The following is a 17547-nucleotide window of genomic DNA, read 5'->3' as shown; positions in this document are numbered from 1 at the left end:
CTTTTTATTTTATGAATAATAAATCATTTAAAATAATTTACCAAGCTCAAAACTGTTTTAGTAATGTTTATTAATGGCAATAGGCAAGATAGGATTATTAAAGATTAATTGTACATAAATTAAACATGTTATTGCCACATTTCTGATTACATTTTTGGAAAAGTCGTGCTTCCTATGTAGTCTTAAAGGAATCACCTCTGGGTAGGACATGCCCCCTCAATTTCTGTGGTGGTTAGAGCCCTGGAGAGAACTGTGAATGGAGTTGTGTATTGTTGTGAAGCATTTTCTAAGCAGAATAGGAGAGGACAAAACAGAACAGAATATGTAGCCCTAACTACACAGTAGTGTAAGAGAGCATAAAGTGTTCGTGGGAATGTGTGTTGCTGTCTGGCTGGATGATGGATGTGTTGTATTGGTTCCCCCAGGTCTCGCTGGGCTCAGTTCCAGCATGACTGCCAACCCTCCGAGCTCACTGCCAGCAGCTGCCAGCATGAAAATTATGGAGCTTGCCTTATTGCATACACCGGCCTGATAGGTGAGAACTCTGGACAAGATTTCTAGGAAAAAGGAAAGAACAGCTCACAAGCTTGTGGCGGTGTAATATACCTTATCAAGAATGCAAGTAATGTAAGCAGTTAAAATTAAACCTTAAAGTTGTATTTATTTATTTATTTTTTTTTTTTTACTGGAAATCAAGACAAATTATATATATATTTTTTTTATATTTTTTACATTTCTCATCAAATCTAATCTTCAGCCCAGCACAGTTCTGAAATCTCATTTGCCTTGACATATATTGAAATTAGGTGTATAAAGATTTGTCACACCTGGTTCAGTGTCACTGATGCCAAATGCCATTGGTCATCTTTGTAACTGATTGCATTGTACCAAATTTGAATACGTAGAAGTACCCAAATTAGATTATAGTAAAGAGAACACCAGAAAAGGGTTGAGAAACACAGAAATTCGTTTATGGCATTAGTGAGTGTTTGAGTCAGAGAAAGAGAGAAAAATTGACGTAAGGGAGAAAAAGAGAGACCAAGCAGTCTACCCAAGCTGTTAGTCATTACAGCAGTATTTTTCAAGAGTGGTTGGGAAGATGTTGCACTTTTGTGTTCTGGGACAAAAGAAATCATCATGAGAAAGATGAGAGTTGCTCTGTGCAGATATGCTTTATTCGTTTGAAGAGTATTGTAGAGGTTTGGTCACATGTAATGAGTCAAATACAGTTTGAATATCTGCCCTTTATCTACATGGTAATGAAGATATTTTTCACTCAAGTAGTACTCAGATATCACTGTTGCATACTGCATTGGGGTTTATGTACTGCAACTGTTGTTCTATTCTTTGCTACTTCTCTGTCTCCCTCTGTAGGTAGCATTATCACTCCAAACTACCTAGACAACGCTACATCCAATGTGGGACCATGGTGCACATGTGCGGCTAGTGGGAATTTCCGAGATCAGTGCAGCCACTTCCTCAGCCATTTCCATGAAAACAATTGCTTAAGTGAGTAGCTTGACCCTCTGTTAGATCATAAATAAATACACTATACAGGTAAAAGTATATGGACAGTCAAACAACACATCCACATGTGCTTCTTGAGCATTTAATTTAAAATCTATTGGCATAATAAGGAGTTGGTCCTCCCTAACAGCTTCCACTCTTCTGTGAAGGGTTTACACTAGATGTTGGAACATGGCAGTGGGGATTTGCTGTCATTTAGACATAAGACTGTCAGTGAGGTCAGGTGTTGATGTTGGTGATCGGGTCTCAGAGTGAACCCAGTCACTTTCTGGTTTCCATTGGATCAGAAACTGTGTCTCGAAGTCAGCCCGATTACTATCTGGTTTCCACAGGACCAGAACCCAAGTCTCGGATTGAACGCGATTACTTCCTGATTTCCATAGGATCAGAACCTGTGTCCATAATCATTGTCTCAAAGTGAACCCTATTACTTCCTGATTTTCACAGGACCAGAACCCTTGTCTCGGAGTGAAGCCGATTACAACACCATCTCACCTTGGCTAAGCATGCAGACAATGTTTTTAAGAAGGCTCAACAACATCTAGGCCTTCTTCAAAAGTTCTTCAAAAGTTTTAATATCTCAGAGGACATTTTAACATCTGTGTACAAATCACTCATTAAATCTGTGCTCCTTCAATATATCATCCTGGTTTAATTATCTTTCAGTTAAATGTAAAATCAGGCTTTTTAAGGATTACAAATCAGGCAAGTAAGATAATGGGCACACAGCAAGAACCTCTTTCATAACTGTACACACGGGCAGTCAAAAAGAAATCTTACATTATTGCAATGGATTTTTCACACCTACTTCATTACTCATTTCAAGTACTCCCATCTGGGAGATGGTACATGGTACCTTTGGTGAAAAATAATTTGATCCCAACTGCTATTAGTAGTTTAAATAAGCAGCCAATACTTAATTCTTATACTTTACTCATTCTTTATTATTTATTTTGTACCGCGAGTTTTGTTTTTTTAGTGTATGTATGTATTGCTTTACTGGGCCTTTTCGTCAAAGAAAATGTTCTATCTCCGTGGGATAGACAATAACATTTTTTTTTATTTGAATTGAATTCTTTGTTTTCAAGGGACACGAACCTGTGTCTCAGAGTGAACCCAAGTACTTCCTGGTTTCCATGGGACCAGAAGCCGGGTCTCAGAGTGAATGTGATTAATTCCTGGTTTCCATGGAAAATGGTTTTGAAATAACTTGCACATCGTGCTATCAGAAATGCCATAGGCTAATTCAATAAATTAATTTAACTAAATTCATTTAATGGCTTGTCTTCACTGGTATGCTCATTTTCAGCATTTATTTTCACACACAAACAGTATACACTCCTATGTACTTCATTTGATACCAAGTAACCCAGGTGATGCAATACAAGAGTCAGCAGAGAGAGATATAGTTCTATGCCTACTCTTTTCCCCATCAGCACTTTTATGGTGCAATCAGCAGCACTGGAAGAAAACACTCTTGATGTAACAAAACTGTGTTTATACGTGTCTGTGATGAAGCATTATCAGTCATTAAGAGCAAAATCTATCTTCTGCAGAGAACTGGGATTATGGCCCACAGAACCCTTGAGCCGTTAATAACAAACACACAATGGAAAAACATCCATTTTGCTGGTGAGGTGATGATGTGGCCTGACCATTGAGGTCTCAGAGAATAGTTCTAGCCCTGACAGTATGTTTCTCTGCTCCAGAAGTGCTTTAGTGTGATCTTGTTTCTCAAGGGTACCTCTGGTGTTTACAAAACTGCAGAGTCTGTTTCCCCCCCATCTCTAACTCTCCCTCGTTCCCTACACTATCTGAGGGTCTAGGGGCAGACAGGAGTGCTGGGTCGGTATGTATGTGTGCTGATTCAAGGCTAAGCACAGCCGCTGGTGTCTTGGTAATTGAGCGTAATTTGGCTCCCTGCAGAAAAACTAATGGAGCGAAGACAGCCGGAGAGTAGCAAACAGGACAGAGGCAGCACCGGATGGAGGGAAACAGCTGAAAGAGCTTTTTGAAAGGGAGTCCGCAGAGGCTGGCCCTCACTTCAGCTGTTACTGAACCAGTTCTGCTGGCTACACCAGCTTCCAAACCATCAGGGTACCCCTGGGAGGACAACAAAATACTGAACAAGTATTTCAGGAAATGTATGGCTGCAAAAAAAACAACAAAAAAAAAACAGCTGAAGTCACAGGGTCAACAGCTGGCATGAATTTCTGTGAGAATTGACAGTGATTCACTGATGCAGTAAAAACATGTTACTGTCAAATAAAATGATTTTAGTTTGGGATGGAATGAGTGATGAGTGTTTTGATGAGAATTGTGTTGGAAGAGTGACATCATGGCTCATTTCCTGCAAGTGAGCAATAGCCGTTAACTGCAGCTAAATACAGGCACTTTAAGTCCTAGGGGTTGATTGTTATTAAAACTATCAGGTTTCAACTTTTTTCTATTAGTTATATGAAAGCCACATTCAAACTTCCTTGGAAACTATGTACTATGCCTTTTTGCTCATTTTTATTTTCATGACCATTATTTCCACCACAAAATGAAAAATGACACCTGTTCATGATGGAAGAGGGAAAATCACAGAACTCTCCTGCAGGTCATGAATTTATTTCCACATATTAGTAGATAAAGTATTGAGTTGACATTGTGTTGCATTGTATGTGCAAATGCACTGCTCTACAGCTGTGAGCCCCCTCAGATGCTCCTGAAGTCCTGCTGGACAGACAGTGAAGGTTCCAGAGGAATCCCCACTTTTACATTCACTGCAAACCCCCTAGTGCTAGCGGCCACCATTAACACCTCAATTGCTTTCACTTGCACAATTCCATTCTGCCTTTCATCCATGAGAGAAGAGTGTGAGAAAAAGAGAGGAGACTAGAACCAATTGTTCCGCATGGCTGATGAAATGTCTCTATAATCATTGTCTTATTTTCCCTTTCTCTCTCACTCTCCCACTATCTCACTCTCACTTATCATGTATAACATCCACACATGTCCTTTCAGCAATGACAGAGCGTGACATCGCCTCTCTACATATACTCATTGCAGCATATTGGTGTGTTTCCATGCAGTAGGTCTAATTCAGCAGTGCTACGAGTAGACAGCTTCAATTAGAATCAACTTATGGCACCTTTTAAAATTAAGAGTCTAATCAACTTCACATCATATGCACTCCTCCGCTGGTAACAGCACCCATGATCATGATGTGTTATGAGTCTTATGAGATGAATGTTGGATAATGAGGGCTTTGTGCTAAAGGATAAATTACAGAATTTATATTACAACATTAAACTTAAACTCAACCCTTGCCCTAGTATTCAAAATACATTAAGGGCTATGTTATTAGGTCTTTTGTATGTACAGAGCTGTATGGTACATTATAAATATTTATAGCAGGTGGTGTGATGCTTAACAAGGACACTAATAATTATATTAATTAGGCACAATTCTTTCGCAGTCACTCACTGGTTTTCTCTCTCTTGCTTCATTTCCTCTGCAAAATCACAAGCAATTAAGTAATTCGTTTTTCAATTAAGGAATACAGTTCATTCAACCACACCACCGTTTGCCATTCATAGATAAATCTATGCATTCAACTCTTTCCTTAACACTAAAAGCATTTAATTAATGCATAAATATAGTCATATCCAGTGCAATCTTCACATTACTGTGTCCTGATTGAAATTACTTTCATGCTACAGTAGTTTCAGACAAGCGACCCACTCGACAAATGAGAATTTATACTAAGATTATTATCATTCATATGGCCTGTCACTACAGTATGTCACAAATGCACTCATATATAGCCAATAAAAATTACAAAATTAAAGGGAGCATGATTTGAAGTGCACATTTAGGTTTTATTTCAAAGTTAATTTTGTATTTTTAAAGTGTAATGTTCATGTCTTGTGGCTATATTTTTGAATAAATACACTCACCTAAAGGATTATTAGGAACACCATACTAATACTGTGTTTGACCCCCTTTCGACTTCAGAACTGCCTTAATTCTACGTGGCATTGATTCAACAAGGTGCTGAAAGCATTCTTTAGAAATGTTGGCCCATATTGATAGGATAGCATCTTGCAGTTGATGGAGATTTGTGGGATGCACATCCAGGGCACGAAGCTCCCGTTCCACCACATCCCAAAGATGCTCTATTGGGTTGAGATCTGGTGACTGTGGGGGCCATTTTAGTACAGTGAACTCATTGTCATGTTCAAGAAACCAATTTGAAATGATTCGAGCTTTGTGACATGGTGCATTATCCTGCTGGAAGTAGCCATCAGAGGATGGGTACATGGTGGCCATAAAGGGATGGACATGGTCAGAAACAATGCTCAGGTAGGCCGTGGCATTTAAACGATGCCCAATTGGCACTAAGGGGCCAAAAGTGTGCCAAGAAAACATCCCCCACACCATTACACCACCACCACCAGCAGCCTGCACAGTGGTAACAAGGCATGATGGATCCATGTTCTCATTCTGTTTACGCCAAATTCTGACTCTACCATCTGAATGTCTCAACAGAAATCGAGACTCATCAGACCAGGCAACATTTTTCCAGTCTTCAAATGTCCAATTTTGGTGAGCTCTTGCAAATTGTAGCCTCTTTTTCCTATTTGTAGTGGAGATGAGTGGTACCCGGTGGGGTCTTCTGCTGTTGTAGCCCATCCGCCTCAAGGTTGTGCATGTTGTGGCTTCACAAATGCTTTGCTGCATACCTCGGTTGTAACGAGTGGTTATTTCAGGCAAAGTTGCTCTTCTATCAGCTTGAATCAGTCGGCCCATTCTCCTCTGACCTCTAGCATCAACAAGGCATTTTCGCCCACAGGACTGCCGCATACTGGATGTTTTTCCCTTTTCACACCATTCTTTGTAATCCCTAGAAATGGTTGTGTGTGAAAATCCCAGTAACTGAGCAGATTGTGAAATACTCAGACCGGCCCATCTGGCACCAACAACCATGCCATGCTCAAAATTGCTTAAATCACCTTTCTTTCCCATTCTGACATTCAGTTTGGAGTTCAGGAGATTGTCTTGACCAGGACCACACCCCTAAATGCATTGAAGCAACTGCCATGTGATTGGTTGATTAGATAATTGCATTAATGAGAAATTGAACAGGTGTTCATAATAATCCTTTAGGTGAGTGTATACTTCCATTGTAAGTGCATTAATGTGACAGCAATATTTGCTTCTTTTTTTAATAAACGAGGGACAAGTCAAAATTATTTTTCTGGTAATCAACATTATGCCACAAATGCAGTTAATTGAGCTATACTTTTATTGAACACGAAACAACCTTGAAGACACATACAGTCTTAGTATATGTAATGGAAGTAATCAAACTTTATTTTGATCTGACAGACACACAGGGGCATTGGAGGCACAATCGCATGCAAGCCAATTTATGCAACCAATCCTTTTTGCTAGGGGAAAACACACTCGAAGGAAATAAAAAGATGAGCAAGAAAATGGAAGGCATGGGCAAAGAAATAAGGGCAAACGGCAAGCCGTTAAGAAATACAAGTCCTTTTTGTATTTCTGGAGGCCATGATTAGCCGAACAGTAATATAGAGATTTATATTTTAGTTCACAAACAAACTGTATTTAGAGCATGAATCTGATGACTGAGTTTGAGATCTTGAATATGCTGCTGTCAACATTTGTGTTTGATCATTTATATATAACTCAGTCCTCTCTCATTTCACAGTGTTTTATTGTTGTTGTAAGAAAGACTGTTGACGAAATCCAACCCAATTTCGTATAAAGAGACATATCTAAAAGAGGGAGCTAACTGAGTCATGACCGCCTTCCAGAAATCCTAGTATAAAAACTGTTTCTTTCTCACTCCTTTCATACAGAAAATGCCATCCTGGCTTTTGGGAATGACACAGACCTGAAATCTGCTACCAATCAAGCTCCAGGCTCTAACACCAACATTTACAACCAGATCTTAGTCCCAAGCACTGAGACTACCAACATTATTGGTGCTTCCATGGAGACTGAACAGAAAATCCTCCGGCCACAGATTCCAACACAGGTAGTACACCCTTTAATCTGATTGTTCAGAGTGCAAGTCATTAGGACGCATTGAGAATTAAAGTAATAGTTAACCCAAAAAAAAATGTCTGTCATAATTTAAACACCTCACACATTATAATCCAAGTCTTCTGAATACATTCAATTGGTTCTGGTGAGAATGTAAATACATTTTAGTGAAAGTCTTGACATCTGTTATTAAAGTGCATGAGAAAAGCTTGCATGCATGTTCACTTATTTCTTAGTGCTAAACAGAAGTTTCACAGCATAAAGAAAGTCATATGGTTTTGCAATAACATGAGGATTGATAAATTGTGCAGCCTGGTCTCCTTAAATTTACTTGAACATGGCAACATTTTTGCAAACCAAAATGACGTTCTGCATTACACGTTACACATCAAATGATGTTGTAATCTGACAAGGTTTTAAAGATGTATTTAAGATGGAGGTTTTAATAAGTAAAACATACTTCCATAACCTAAAACTTTAACCTACACCTAACCAATACTGTCCAAAATGATAAATGAGAGGTGAACAGAACAGATATCCTCACCTTAAATCATCACCTAAACCTGACATATAGATGAAAAGCACATTTTACAGTATGAAGCAACCATATCATTGCGTATTGCTTCTGTGCTGGGCTCGAATAGAGACTTCAGAGTACAACGTTCAGATACGTCAGAGGTATTACTGTATTTACACTTTCATGCACATGTATCTGAAACAGCTCACTTGTTCTCTTAAGTTGTAGTGCATGGCACATGTGAATGTCCATCCATCCATCCATCCATCGTCAACCGCTTATCCTGTGTACAGGGTCGTGGGGGGCTGGAGCCTATCCCAGCTAACATTGGGCGAAAGGCGGGGGACACATGTGAATGTAAATGAGTGAATTAATTTGGACACAGCTTTAGTGTTTTGTGTATGACACATACACATGGTGTGCTGAATGACGAAAAGTATCTACTTTATACAACTACTGTTTTCATACCATATTTGGATGTGGTTTGGATTGAGTTGATAAAACTCTATATTTTTTTGCAGTTCAGACTACAAACCACTATGTAGATTTGGGTTGTATGCACCAACAAAATCGGTTTTAGTGGGCTAGACAAATGATGATTAATACATTAGATTATTGTCATCCACATGGCCCATCACTGTCACAAATGCACTCACATACAGCCTATAAAAATGTAAACATGAAGGAGAGAGAGATTGAGAGATTTGAAATGAATAATTTAGTTTTTAAATGTTTAATCTAATTTTGGTGATTCACAAATGGCTGTTTCAGAATTAATACACATACTGATGGTTCACATGACAGTGTAAAGCACTGGAGGTAACCTAACTTCCTTTAAACCCATATAGCTTTTAAAAACATTTTTCATGTGTTTTTTTGCTCTTCCGACTACAAACAACTAAACGGATTTAGGTCGGATATTGTCTGTCTGAACAAAGCCGTAGATGTGTCTTAGTCTATCACATTTCTAATGTATCCCTCAGAGATGTATCCCTCTAATGGAGGAACAGAAATAGAAAAAGGGATGAGATGATAAAATGGTAAAATACAGAAAAACAAAGTCAAAAAGACAGATGCAAAGAACAGATAAAACATCAGGACACAGAGGAATGATATGAACGGACACAAGCAAAACATGTCATGTATCTAAACTTCTTTTTGTCCTGCAGATGAACGAGAGAGACAGACTGTGGGGTGACTCCACGCTCCCCTCCCCTGATCTCTATGACAACAGTCCCGCAGCAGCCCACCTAGCCATATTATTGTGGCTGCTGCCCTTCCTTCTGCTGGCTCTCCAACTTTAAAATGAAGCAAACAATCAAAACACCATGAAACTGTGACAGTGTGTGTGTGTGTGTGTTCACGAGTTTTAACCTCTGCCAACTGCATTTCAAAAACACCTTTGGAGAGAACGCAAGAACTGCAAACATCTCTAAAAATACGAACCTCTACCCCGTTCCACCAATGCAATTTAGTGATTCTTTGTCTGGATATACCCAGTGACTGATTTCAAGGGTTTAAATAATTGTGTATGTGTCTCAAACTATTTTAGACTGAAAATGGTTCCCGTGTAAGATAAACCCCCTTTCTTCAATGAGACTGAAATGCTGTCGCCTGGCGACTGAGTCCTGCCAATGATATGCTCCTCAAAAAAGAAACCCCTATCTGTTCATAATCCATATTTAATGTTTTTTCCCCAGCTCTTTTGAGCACAAGACATTGGTTTGTGTGTTGTATATTCAATGAGGTAGAGGTGTGTATTGTGATGTCTGCTTGAAGGAAAAAAACACAAGGATAAGTGGTTTACGAGAGGAAATTCTATGTACACTAGAAGTGTCTACACTATGAGCTACTTAACATGAGAATGGGCTTCAATGAGTTACAGAGATGGTCTTTATTTTTGTAATGTGGTTGAATTGTTGAGATGCTTCCCCTTCCCTCCTCAAGCAGTCCTGGAGTGGAGGAGTGCACTTTTGTTAATAAAATGTTACACACAGTGAACAGCAACAAGAGCAATAGAGTTAAAGTATCTGCATTATAGACCCCATGAAATCGCTTGATAAGCACAATTTTCTTTCCGGTGTTGCCGGATTGTAAAATAAATTTGAGGCAGGGCATATCTAACGACTAGCCCATTTTCTAAAATAGACGATAGTCTTAAAAGGATAGTGCACCCAGAAATGAAATTCTGTCATTATTTACTCATCGCAATGTTACTCTAAACCTATATGCTTCCGTAAAGCATAAAAATGTGAATATTTAGAAAGTCTTCACAGGTTTTATTTGCCATGTAATGCAAGTGAATAGAGACTCTGGTCTATCAAACTCCAAAAAAAAACAAAGAACGAAAGAAAGAAAAACAAAAAACAGTACAAGCAATCAATAACAATTACACCACTGGATATGACTCATGCACATTATTCCTTGAAGTCTTTTGAAGCCATTATCACTTTCTGTGATAGAATGCAATTTATGTTGTTCTCAACTCTCTGACATAATGAAATAATCAATAAAGTACTGAAATCAAATATGCTGATTCATTAAAACTCATCACCAGACGTCATGTTGCAAGAACCATATTTCAGCGCTTTGTTTTTATTTTACAGTGAATAATGACATTTTGGTCTGTACATCACTCAGTGATCATTTCAGTTTAAAAGACTTGGAATAAAGTCAACCAACTGTATCGATTGCTTATACTGTGGTTTTATGTTTTTTTTTTATTAACATTAACTAAGATGAATAACTGCTGTAAAATGATTGTTCATTATTAGTTCATCTTAACTAGTGTTGCTAATTAATGTTAACAAATGGAACCTTATTTTAAAGGGTTACCTTTAATTATTTTAAGTGAACTGCTCTCAGTTGACATGAGATTAAGATGGTGGTATTAGGGGGAGGGGCATTCACATTATAGAGAGAATTTGATTGGACAAAAATTGGGATATGCCCCTATAGTCCAAGATAAGACAATATTGAAAATGTTACACATAGGGTCCAATGGGGCTAAAGGCACCCCTCAAGGAAATTTAGCTTTTTTCATGGTTGCAAAAGTCTCTGTGTAAAAATAAATAATAATGGAAGGTTGTTTTAAACAAAATTCAGTTTTTAAAATAAGGTGGTGATGGTGAGGGTAAAAGGCCCCAAGGGGGTTTAAAGTGATAGTGTAGATACTGGGGCAATAGTTATAGGGCACAATTGGTCAACTAATGCAAATCATTTGATGATTTCTTATGAGTGACAAATTAAGATGATGCTTCACTACCATTTCCTGTTAATTTCAAACACATTTGGCATTTTATTACATCAAGTATTCTATAAACAATCTAGGGCTGGGCGATAAAACGATATCAATATTTATCGCGATAAAAAAAAACTCCACGATATCGACAATAAGCTTTTGAGTAATTTGCGATATTTAGCCTGTGTTCTACATCTAGACATGCATGTTGCTAAAAACACTAGCAGTTTGGCTTTCTTATCATATGTTTCCACTGGCACGTGCTGAGTGAATATGAGCGAGCACTTTCAATTACTTTCTATGAAAGCCGAACGTCAAGCTCGCGAGGTGGATTGTAAAATTGACAGCAGTGCGGGGCAAGCAGTTCCCTAATGTTGGGAGTGGCTTTGTGTGGATTTCTTCCACTTCAGTGGAAATGCAGCCTCAGACTCCATGAAGTTGGTATTGCCCCCGCTACGCAGGTCACCGCGTTCCGGATCCCAGATAGATTCCATCTTGACTGCTAGACATCATGATGATGGTTATGCCCTCTCCTCGTCTCTAGTGAGCAGCGTGGCAAAACAACTGTGCCGGTGACATCATATCTGATCTTTCTGTGCTGTATTCTTCACTGATGCCCTATCCTGGGTCGCTCCCGCTTCCTCTTTTACCCACATCTGCGTAAACATGAGGTGCGTGTTTCCAGAGCGCCTTTAGACCATAATGTTTTTTCTTTCTAAATGTAGTTTTATTAATCAGCATGTTCCAAGACTTTAATAATAAACATAGATTTCAGTTCTAATGTTGGGAAATTATTCAGATGTCATCATCTCTGACCAGGATGAAAGACAAAACAATTACTAGTTTGTAGTCTAGTCTTTCACTTTAATGAAAATAGAAAAATGGTCCATTCAGACTTTTACATTTTCAAAAGTTTCTCTCTGGAGATACATCTGAACCCACATACAGTATCATTCCTCAGTCACAAGGGCTTCTATGCACCCATACTTGGATATCTGTATGTAAAGAAATTTGAAAATAAATTTAATGTAAATTTTGTCTCAAAGGAATTGTGTTATTTTCAGGTATTTTCATTAGCTACATAAATGTACAACATTTAATTAAAAAAATAAATGAGATGAAATTACCTCAAAATCAACTTTTAGACATTACATGCAATGATCTCATGGAACAGGACAAATTGGCAGTATATAGTGACAAACAGATGTTTAGGAAAGTGCATTAGTTTTTGTTGCTATTTCGTGTTTTAGGAGAAAATAAAAATCAATGGAGCCTTTTACCCCGCTGAGCCTTTAGCCCTGTTGTACCCTATATCTTGAATTAAATGTTTTGTCATGTTTTAGGAATACACTAGCATATCAATGGTTTTAGAGTTAACAGACATGGACTAAAAGCCACAAAACACCAATTTTGATTTCATGGGGTCTTTAATGGTTTTTATTGTGGGGTTCTTGAGCAGTTCTCATGTACTTCAGCTGTGGATGGGTGTCTAAATTTCTGCAGCAAACTGCTCATTTAACAACACTGTTGTTAAAACACTTCCTGTTCATGTGACTCATGAGCAGCCTTTCCCCCATTTCCCACTGTTTCACAGTCAATCTGAACGAGCACAATGAAAGTTCAGCGATTGTTTCCAGTGACTGACAGCACAGTATTCTGCCACTCAACAAAGCTATGTTGCTTTTTACTTGTTGCTTTTTACTATGTTGCTCCAGATACTATTGACCAATCGGCTTCATGTGAGAAAGGGGCACAGCATTTCTGTCAAATGGGTGAAATTTGTGGATTTTACTTGTTATTTCCTGAAAAATAAAGTTGCCAAATATGGATGTACAGAATAGAATGTGTCCAAATATGTTTTAAATGCAGCTAAGAGTACTGTTCATATCATCCCCCCACCCCCACCCCCCCCAAAAAAAAGTGTAGGTAAAACTCACAATTACTTGGATGCTACTGACACAAGATATACTTGAAATATATAGCTGAACATATATCTGGACCAAGGAGTGAATAAACTTTCCGATATTTACATGCAAACTGTTGCTTTTGAGGCCAGGGGCTGTCACGTTATTCACAGAATTCTCCCTCCCTCTCCAACATTAAAAATAATTTGCATATTTTATTAAACAACGTCTCTGCCAATGTACTTTGTCAAATGCAAATAAACTGCTAATGGTGTGAGATTTTCATTCAATTATGGAGCAGCAATGTATGGGTGTACTGCACTGAATCTATGAGCTGAGACACATTGGCTGCATCTGAGGTTTCAATCGAAGCACTAGAGAAACTGTCATTCTCATGATATTGTTTTTGCTTGTCTGCTAGCTGATAATGAGAAGAGATAAATGTATTTTACCATTCCTGTCGTGACTTGTGAGTAAAAAAAGTATAGATGTTTACAACAGCCAACCAGGTCTCATTGAATCACGCTACTAATACCTACATTTTTGTAAAATTATTTTTCTTTCACTTTCCTGGTGACATGAATACTAGAGGCGCTATGGCACCTTTCATTCTCTTTCACACAAATCATGAACAAAACTGGAGATATCAGTTCATCAATACTGACTTTTTATTCTATTCCTCACTCAATGCTATTTTAAACACTTTTGCTATAGCACATGACTTGGAAGTTGAGACTGTTTGCTTTACATTACCAACAACATTTATAAGCTTGTGAAATTAAGCATGATCAAATTGCCCAGATGATCAACTCATAGAGTGATGAACTTTTTGATGCAAGGACTGGAGTATGAGTTCTGAAGAGCATGCAAATTGACACGTGAGACAAAAGTATTATAGAAGGTGCAAAATTACATTGTTGCTACAGCAATTGCGTTTTTCATCTGACTTTAGCTTGATATGATACTATCGATTAGGTTTAAGGTAGGGAGGTAGCTTTGTTGATTTATCCATAGCAATCATAGACCATTTACATTCGCTTTTAGCACCAATCAAAACAGCCTAACTTATAATATTCTGGTTGCTAAATGCAAGTCTATGGGATTTTTTTCTCTCACCAATTTAATCACTTGTCAGGCAAAAATCCCAAGTTAGATGGTTTAAAGAAGCCAGAAGTTTAATTTTAGGGTTAGAGGTTTTACTCCGATCTCTAATGTTAAGTATAAACAACAATAAGGCTAAATACAGGTAAAGTGGGACACAAGCTTAATCATCTATCACTGTTTATATTCTTCCATTACAAAATCAACATTAAGTTAATCTTAAACTAGTATAGGATGACACTGATGTAGCCTTTTAGATTATATTTTTAAATCAATTTAAAAATATAAAACTTAAGAAAGCCTTGTCTGAAAGTTCAAACTTTAAAAGGTTGAAGTTTTCACAGGCCCTAAATTCAGACAGACAAACCAATAGACATATAGACAGACAGACCATGAGATTTATGAAAACTATATGGATGTGGACAAAATCAAAACAGTCTGAAGGTCTGTGCCGAGTTTGGAAGATGAAGCTTGCAAGTTCTAGGAGTAACAATTGATAATATTTGTTTTGGTTTAGAGACTTTGGAAAGACCCTATACCAAATCTGTAGAATAACAGTTTACTGGCTTTGTCAAGCCTACATAATTATTAGAAAGTGTCCCACTTTCCCTGCAATCACATTAATAGTCACGCTTGCATTAGCAAACACCACAAATAATGGTACGGAGATAAAATGCTGTACATTAAATGTATATGTGTTATGCAATGTGTGTGTGTGTGCTGTTCCCCCCCTGGGCAACATAAATTAGCCATTAGTAAAAAAGACAGCCAAAGGGAGCTCATTAACTCATTAAATAAATTATGGGTGAGAAAACTAACAAAGAATGCTGTAATTTGCACCATTCACTTTTCACAAAAGAACAATTGATATACAGAGTCATGTTCCTTTTTCCATTTAATTATAGACAAAATGCTCTATGCCATTCTTTATGTACAAGTATAATTACAAGGTCAGTTTAAATTTGCAGGTCTTTTGTTTTTTTCTTTAAAGTGGGTGGCTAGTTTAAAGTTTGTTCATGACCTTCTCCATCTTACATACAAAAGAAGCTGCAATGCAGTCACATTTGAAAAGACCAGGATACTCCACCCATCAAGTGCAGTAAGTTGCTTAACAGAGACGGCATTCAAATTACTGTCCATCACTATTTACAAAAAAACATGATTGCACTCTCTGCTACATTATACATATTAACAAACTACAGACTCCAGATCTACAGTATCACTGTATATAGATGGTGCAGTCAGCATGTGTGTGTGCTTGGAGAAGTTACTGTTTGAGGCTTACAGTGAAAAGCATTTTGAGAATGTACCATATTAAGTAAGAGAGACCAGCTCCTTTCATTAGACCATTTGTGTGTGTATGCATGTGATTTCCCTTTAGGGCCATTTTCATTATATTTAACCATTCTTAAAGGGACAGTTCACCCAAAAATGAAAATGCTTTAATTTAACCACCCTGATGTTGTTCCAAACCTGAATTAATTTCTTTCTTCCGTGGAACACAAAAGATGCATTTAAAGTGAATGACTCATATTCTGCCTCTGTAAATGAAATAATTTTAAGAAGATTTTTTTTTAAGTGAACTAACCCTTATATCTGAAAAAACAGTTATGTAAAAATCATACAGTCTCTGCGTACCATTCAGTCAGAGATAACCTGTACATTTGCACCTGATCGCTCACACAGGGAATTTATTTTTCATTGAGATCACAGATTAAGAACATCCCGTTTGTGTCGAATTAGCTGTTGTGCAGTGAATGCTTTGTACTGTCACAGCGACCCAGGTCTCTTTATTCATGGCACTCAAATCGCACCTAGAACTGGCAACCAGGTCATCTGTGCCATTTCGATATAGCCATCCACCCACCTGCTGATAAACATAGACTGTTATATGCACAGACGCATGACAAAAAATGTAATGACAATGCTGCTACATGCACTTACAGCAGTTTAGATTTCATACTGTCACATTTGTTCATTCCATCTTTGACCTTTCCTTTGTACTATGCAATCCATTCCATATTCTCGAGAACACCAGAGGTATACAAACACACAGCCAGGTTGTGCATGTGTGTATGCAGATAATCCTCCGTTGCCAAAAATTACATTTGACATTTCGAAAAACCCAAACAAGGTCCTTGCTTGCTCTGATTTTGCCCTGTTGCTTGCCATCTGCTGTTTATTTCACCTTTCCTTCCTCTTTCCTGAAAGTTATCTGAGAAATGGCCTGAGATTTCAGATAAGACAGAGCGAACTGAGAAAAATGCTGAGGATGAATGGTAAAAGCACAAGCGGCGTGATCACTATGGTGAATGCGTGCACGCTTTCCCTAATGTCTTGGATCTGTAAACAAATATGAATGGAGGTAATTCAGCATAGATTGCATGTGAAAAGTAAAAAATGTTGACCTCTTATTCAGACAAACATACAAAGCTCTGTCGAGATGGCACAGATGACCTGTAAATATTCAAAAATAAGTCATACCATATATTTTTCCAGAGAGCTAGTACATTAGACATAAAATGAGAGACATGATTAATGATTAAGAAATAAAACCAATTTGTAGCGATTGAACTAAAGGAGCCATGATTAAAGAGACAAAAATGCACTATATATTTGCCTCTAAAACACCTCCCCGTATGTGTGTGTGTGCGCGCAAGTTATAGCCATGCAGCCATAGACTGTCTCTAGAAGGTAAGTTTGTGTGTTGCCTTCAATACACATATGCAGCAGTGCAAGGATTCCTCCTGATTGTAAAAATGGAATAAAACAACTGAAATAAGTTAAATATCATAGAGATGCCCAGGATAAGTCCAATATTAGTCAGGGTCACGAAGGAGTCCATTTCCTTCTGTAGCGTTCTCCCAGCTTGGGTTTATTCTATTGGCCAGGAGAGATTCAGTTTCTCTAATCAAGAGTCAGCTTGGACTAAACCACGCCCCCTTGCTTCTGTGAATGTGGCCCCGCCGTGAGTGAGTACGTGTGTGTTGCTGTGACTCAGTCCTGGCAGGGGTCCAGGGTCAGAAGACAAGGGCTAAATGTCAGATGCAGGTGGCGGGCTGTGATAATGGCTGCTGCTTGCGACTACGCAATCCGCCCGACTTCTCCTTATATCCCAGACACATTTGTTGAGATACGTCCACTAATGCACTCGCAACTGCCAGACCTGAGAAGACAGGATGACAAAGAGGGTGTTT

The 17547-nt window shown here is 38.1% G+C and overlaps 2 protein-coding genes across 3 annotated transcripts in view; one reads left to right on the top strand and one right to left on the bottom strand.

Moving 5' to 3' along the window:
* The window catches only part of LOC127617718 (GDNF family receptor alpha-4-like), a 150774-nt gene extending 137567 nt beyond the window's left edge, over positions 1–13207 (top strand). Inside the window, exons 5-8 of the mRNA XM_052089788.1 lie at positions 426–535; positions 1375–1509; positions 7401–7579; positions 9274–13207. Coding sequence (XP_051945748.1) covers positions 426–535; positions 1375–1509; positions 7401–7579; positions 9274–9408 — 559 coding nt within the window. The 3' untranslated portion in view covers positions 9409–13207. The remainder of the gene's footprint in view (positions 1–425; positions 536–1374; positions 1510–7400; positions 7580–9273) is intronic.
* A 724-nt stretch (positions 13208–13931) lies between these two features.
* Positions 13932–17547, bottom strand: part of LOC127617710 (attractin-like) — a 103966-nt gene continuing 100350 nt past the window's right edge. For both annotated transcript variants that reach the window (XM_052089771.1, XM_052089772.1), the window contains exon 29: positions 13932–17516. In XM_052089771.1, coding sequence (XP_051945731.1) covers positions 17392–17516 — 125 coding nt within the window. In that variant the 3' untranslated portion in view covers positions 13932–17391. The remainder of the gene's footprint in view (positions 17517–17547) is intronic.

This window comes from Xyrauchen texanus, chromosome 24, assembly GCF_025860055.1.
Source record: "Xyrauchen texanus isolate HMW12.3.18 chromosome 24, RBS_HiC_50CHRs, whole genome shotgun sequence".
In the NCBI taxonomy this organism is placed as follows: domain Eukaryota; kingdom Metazoa; phylum Chordata; class Actinopteri; order Cypriniformes; family Catostomidae; genus Xyrauchen; species Xyrauchen texanus.
This window is presented reverse-complemented; position numbering and strand designations above follow the sequence as displayed.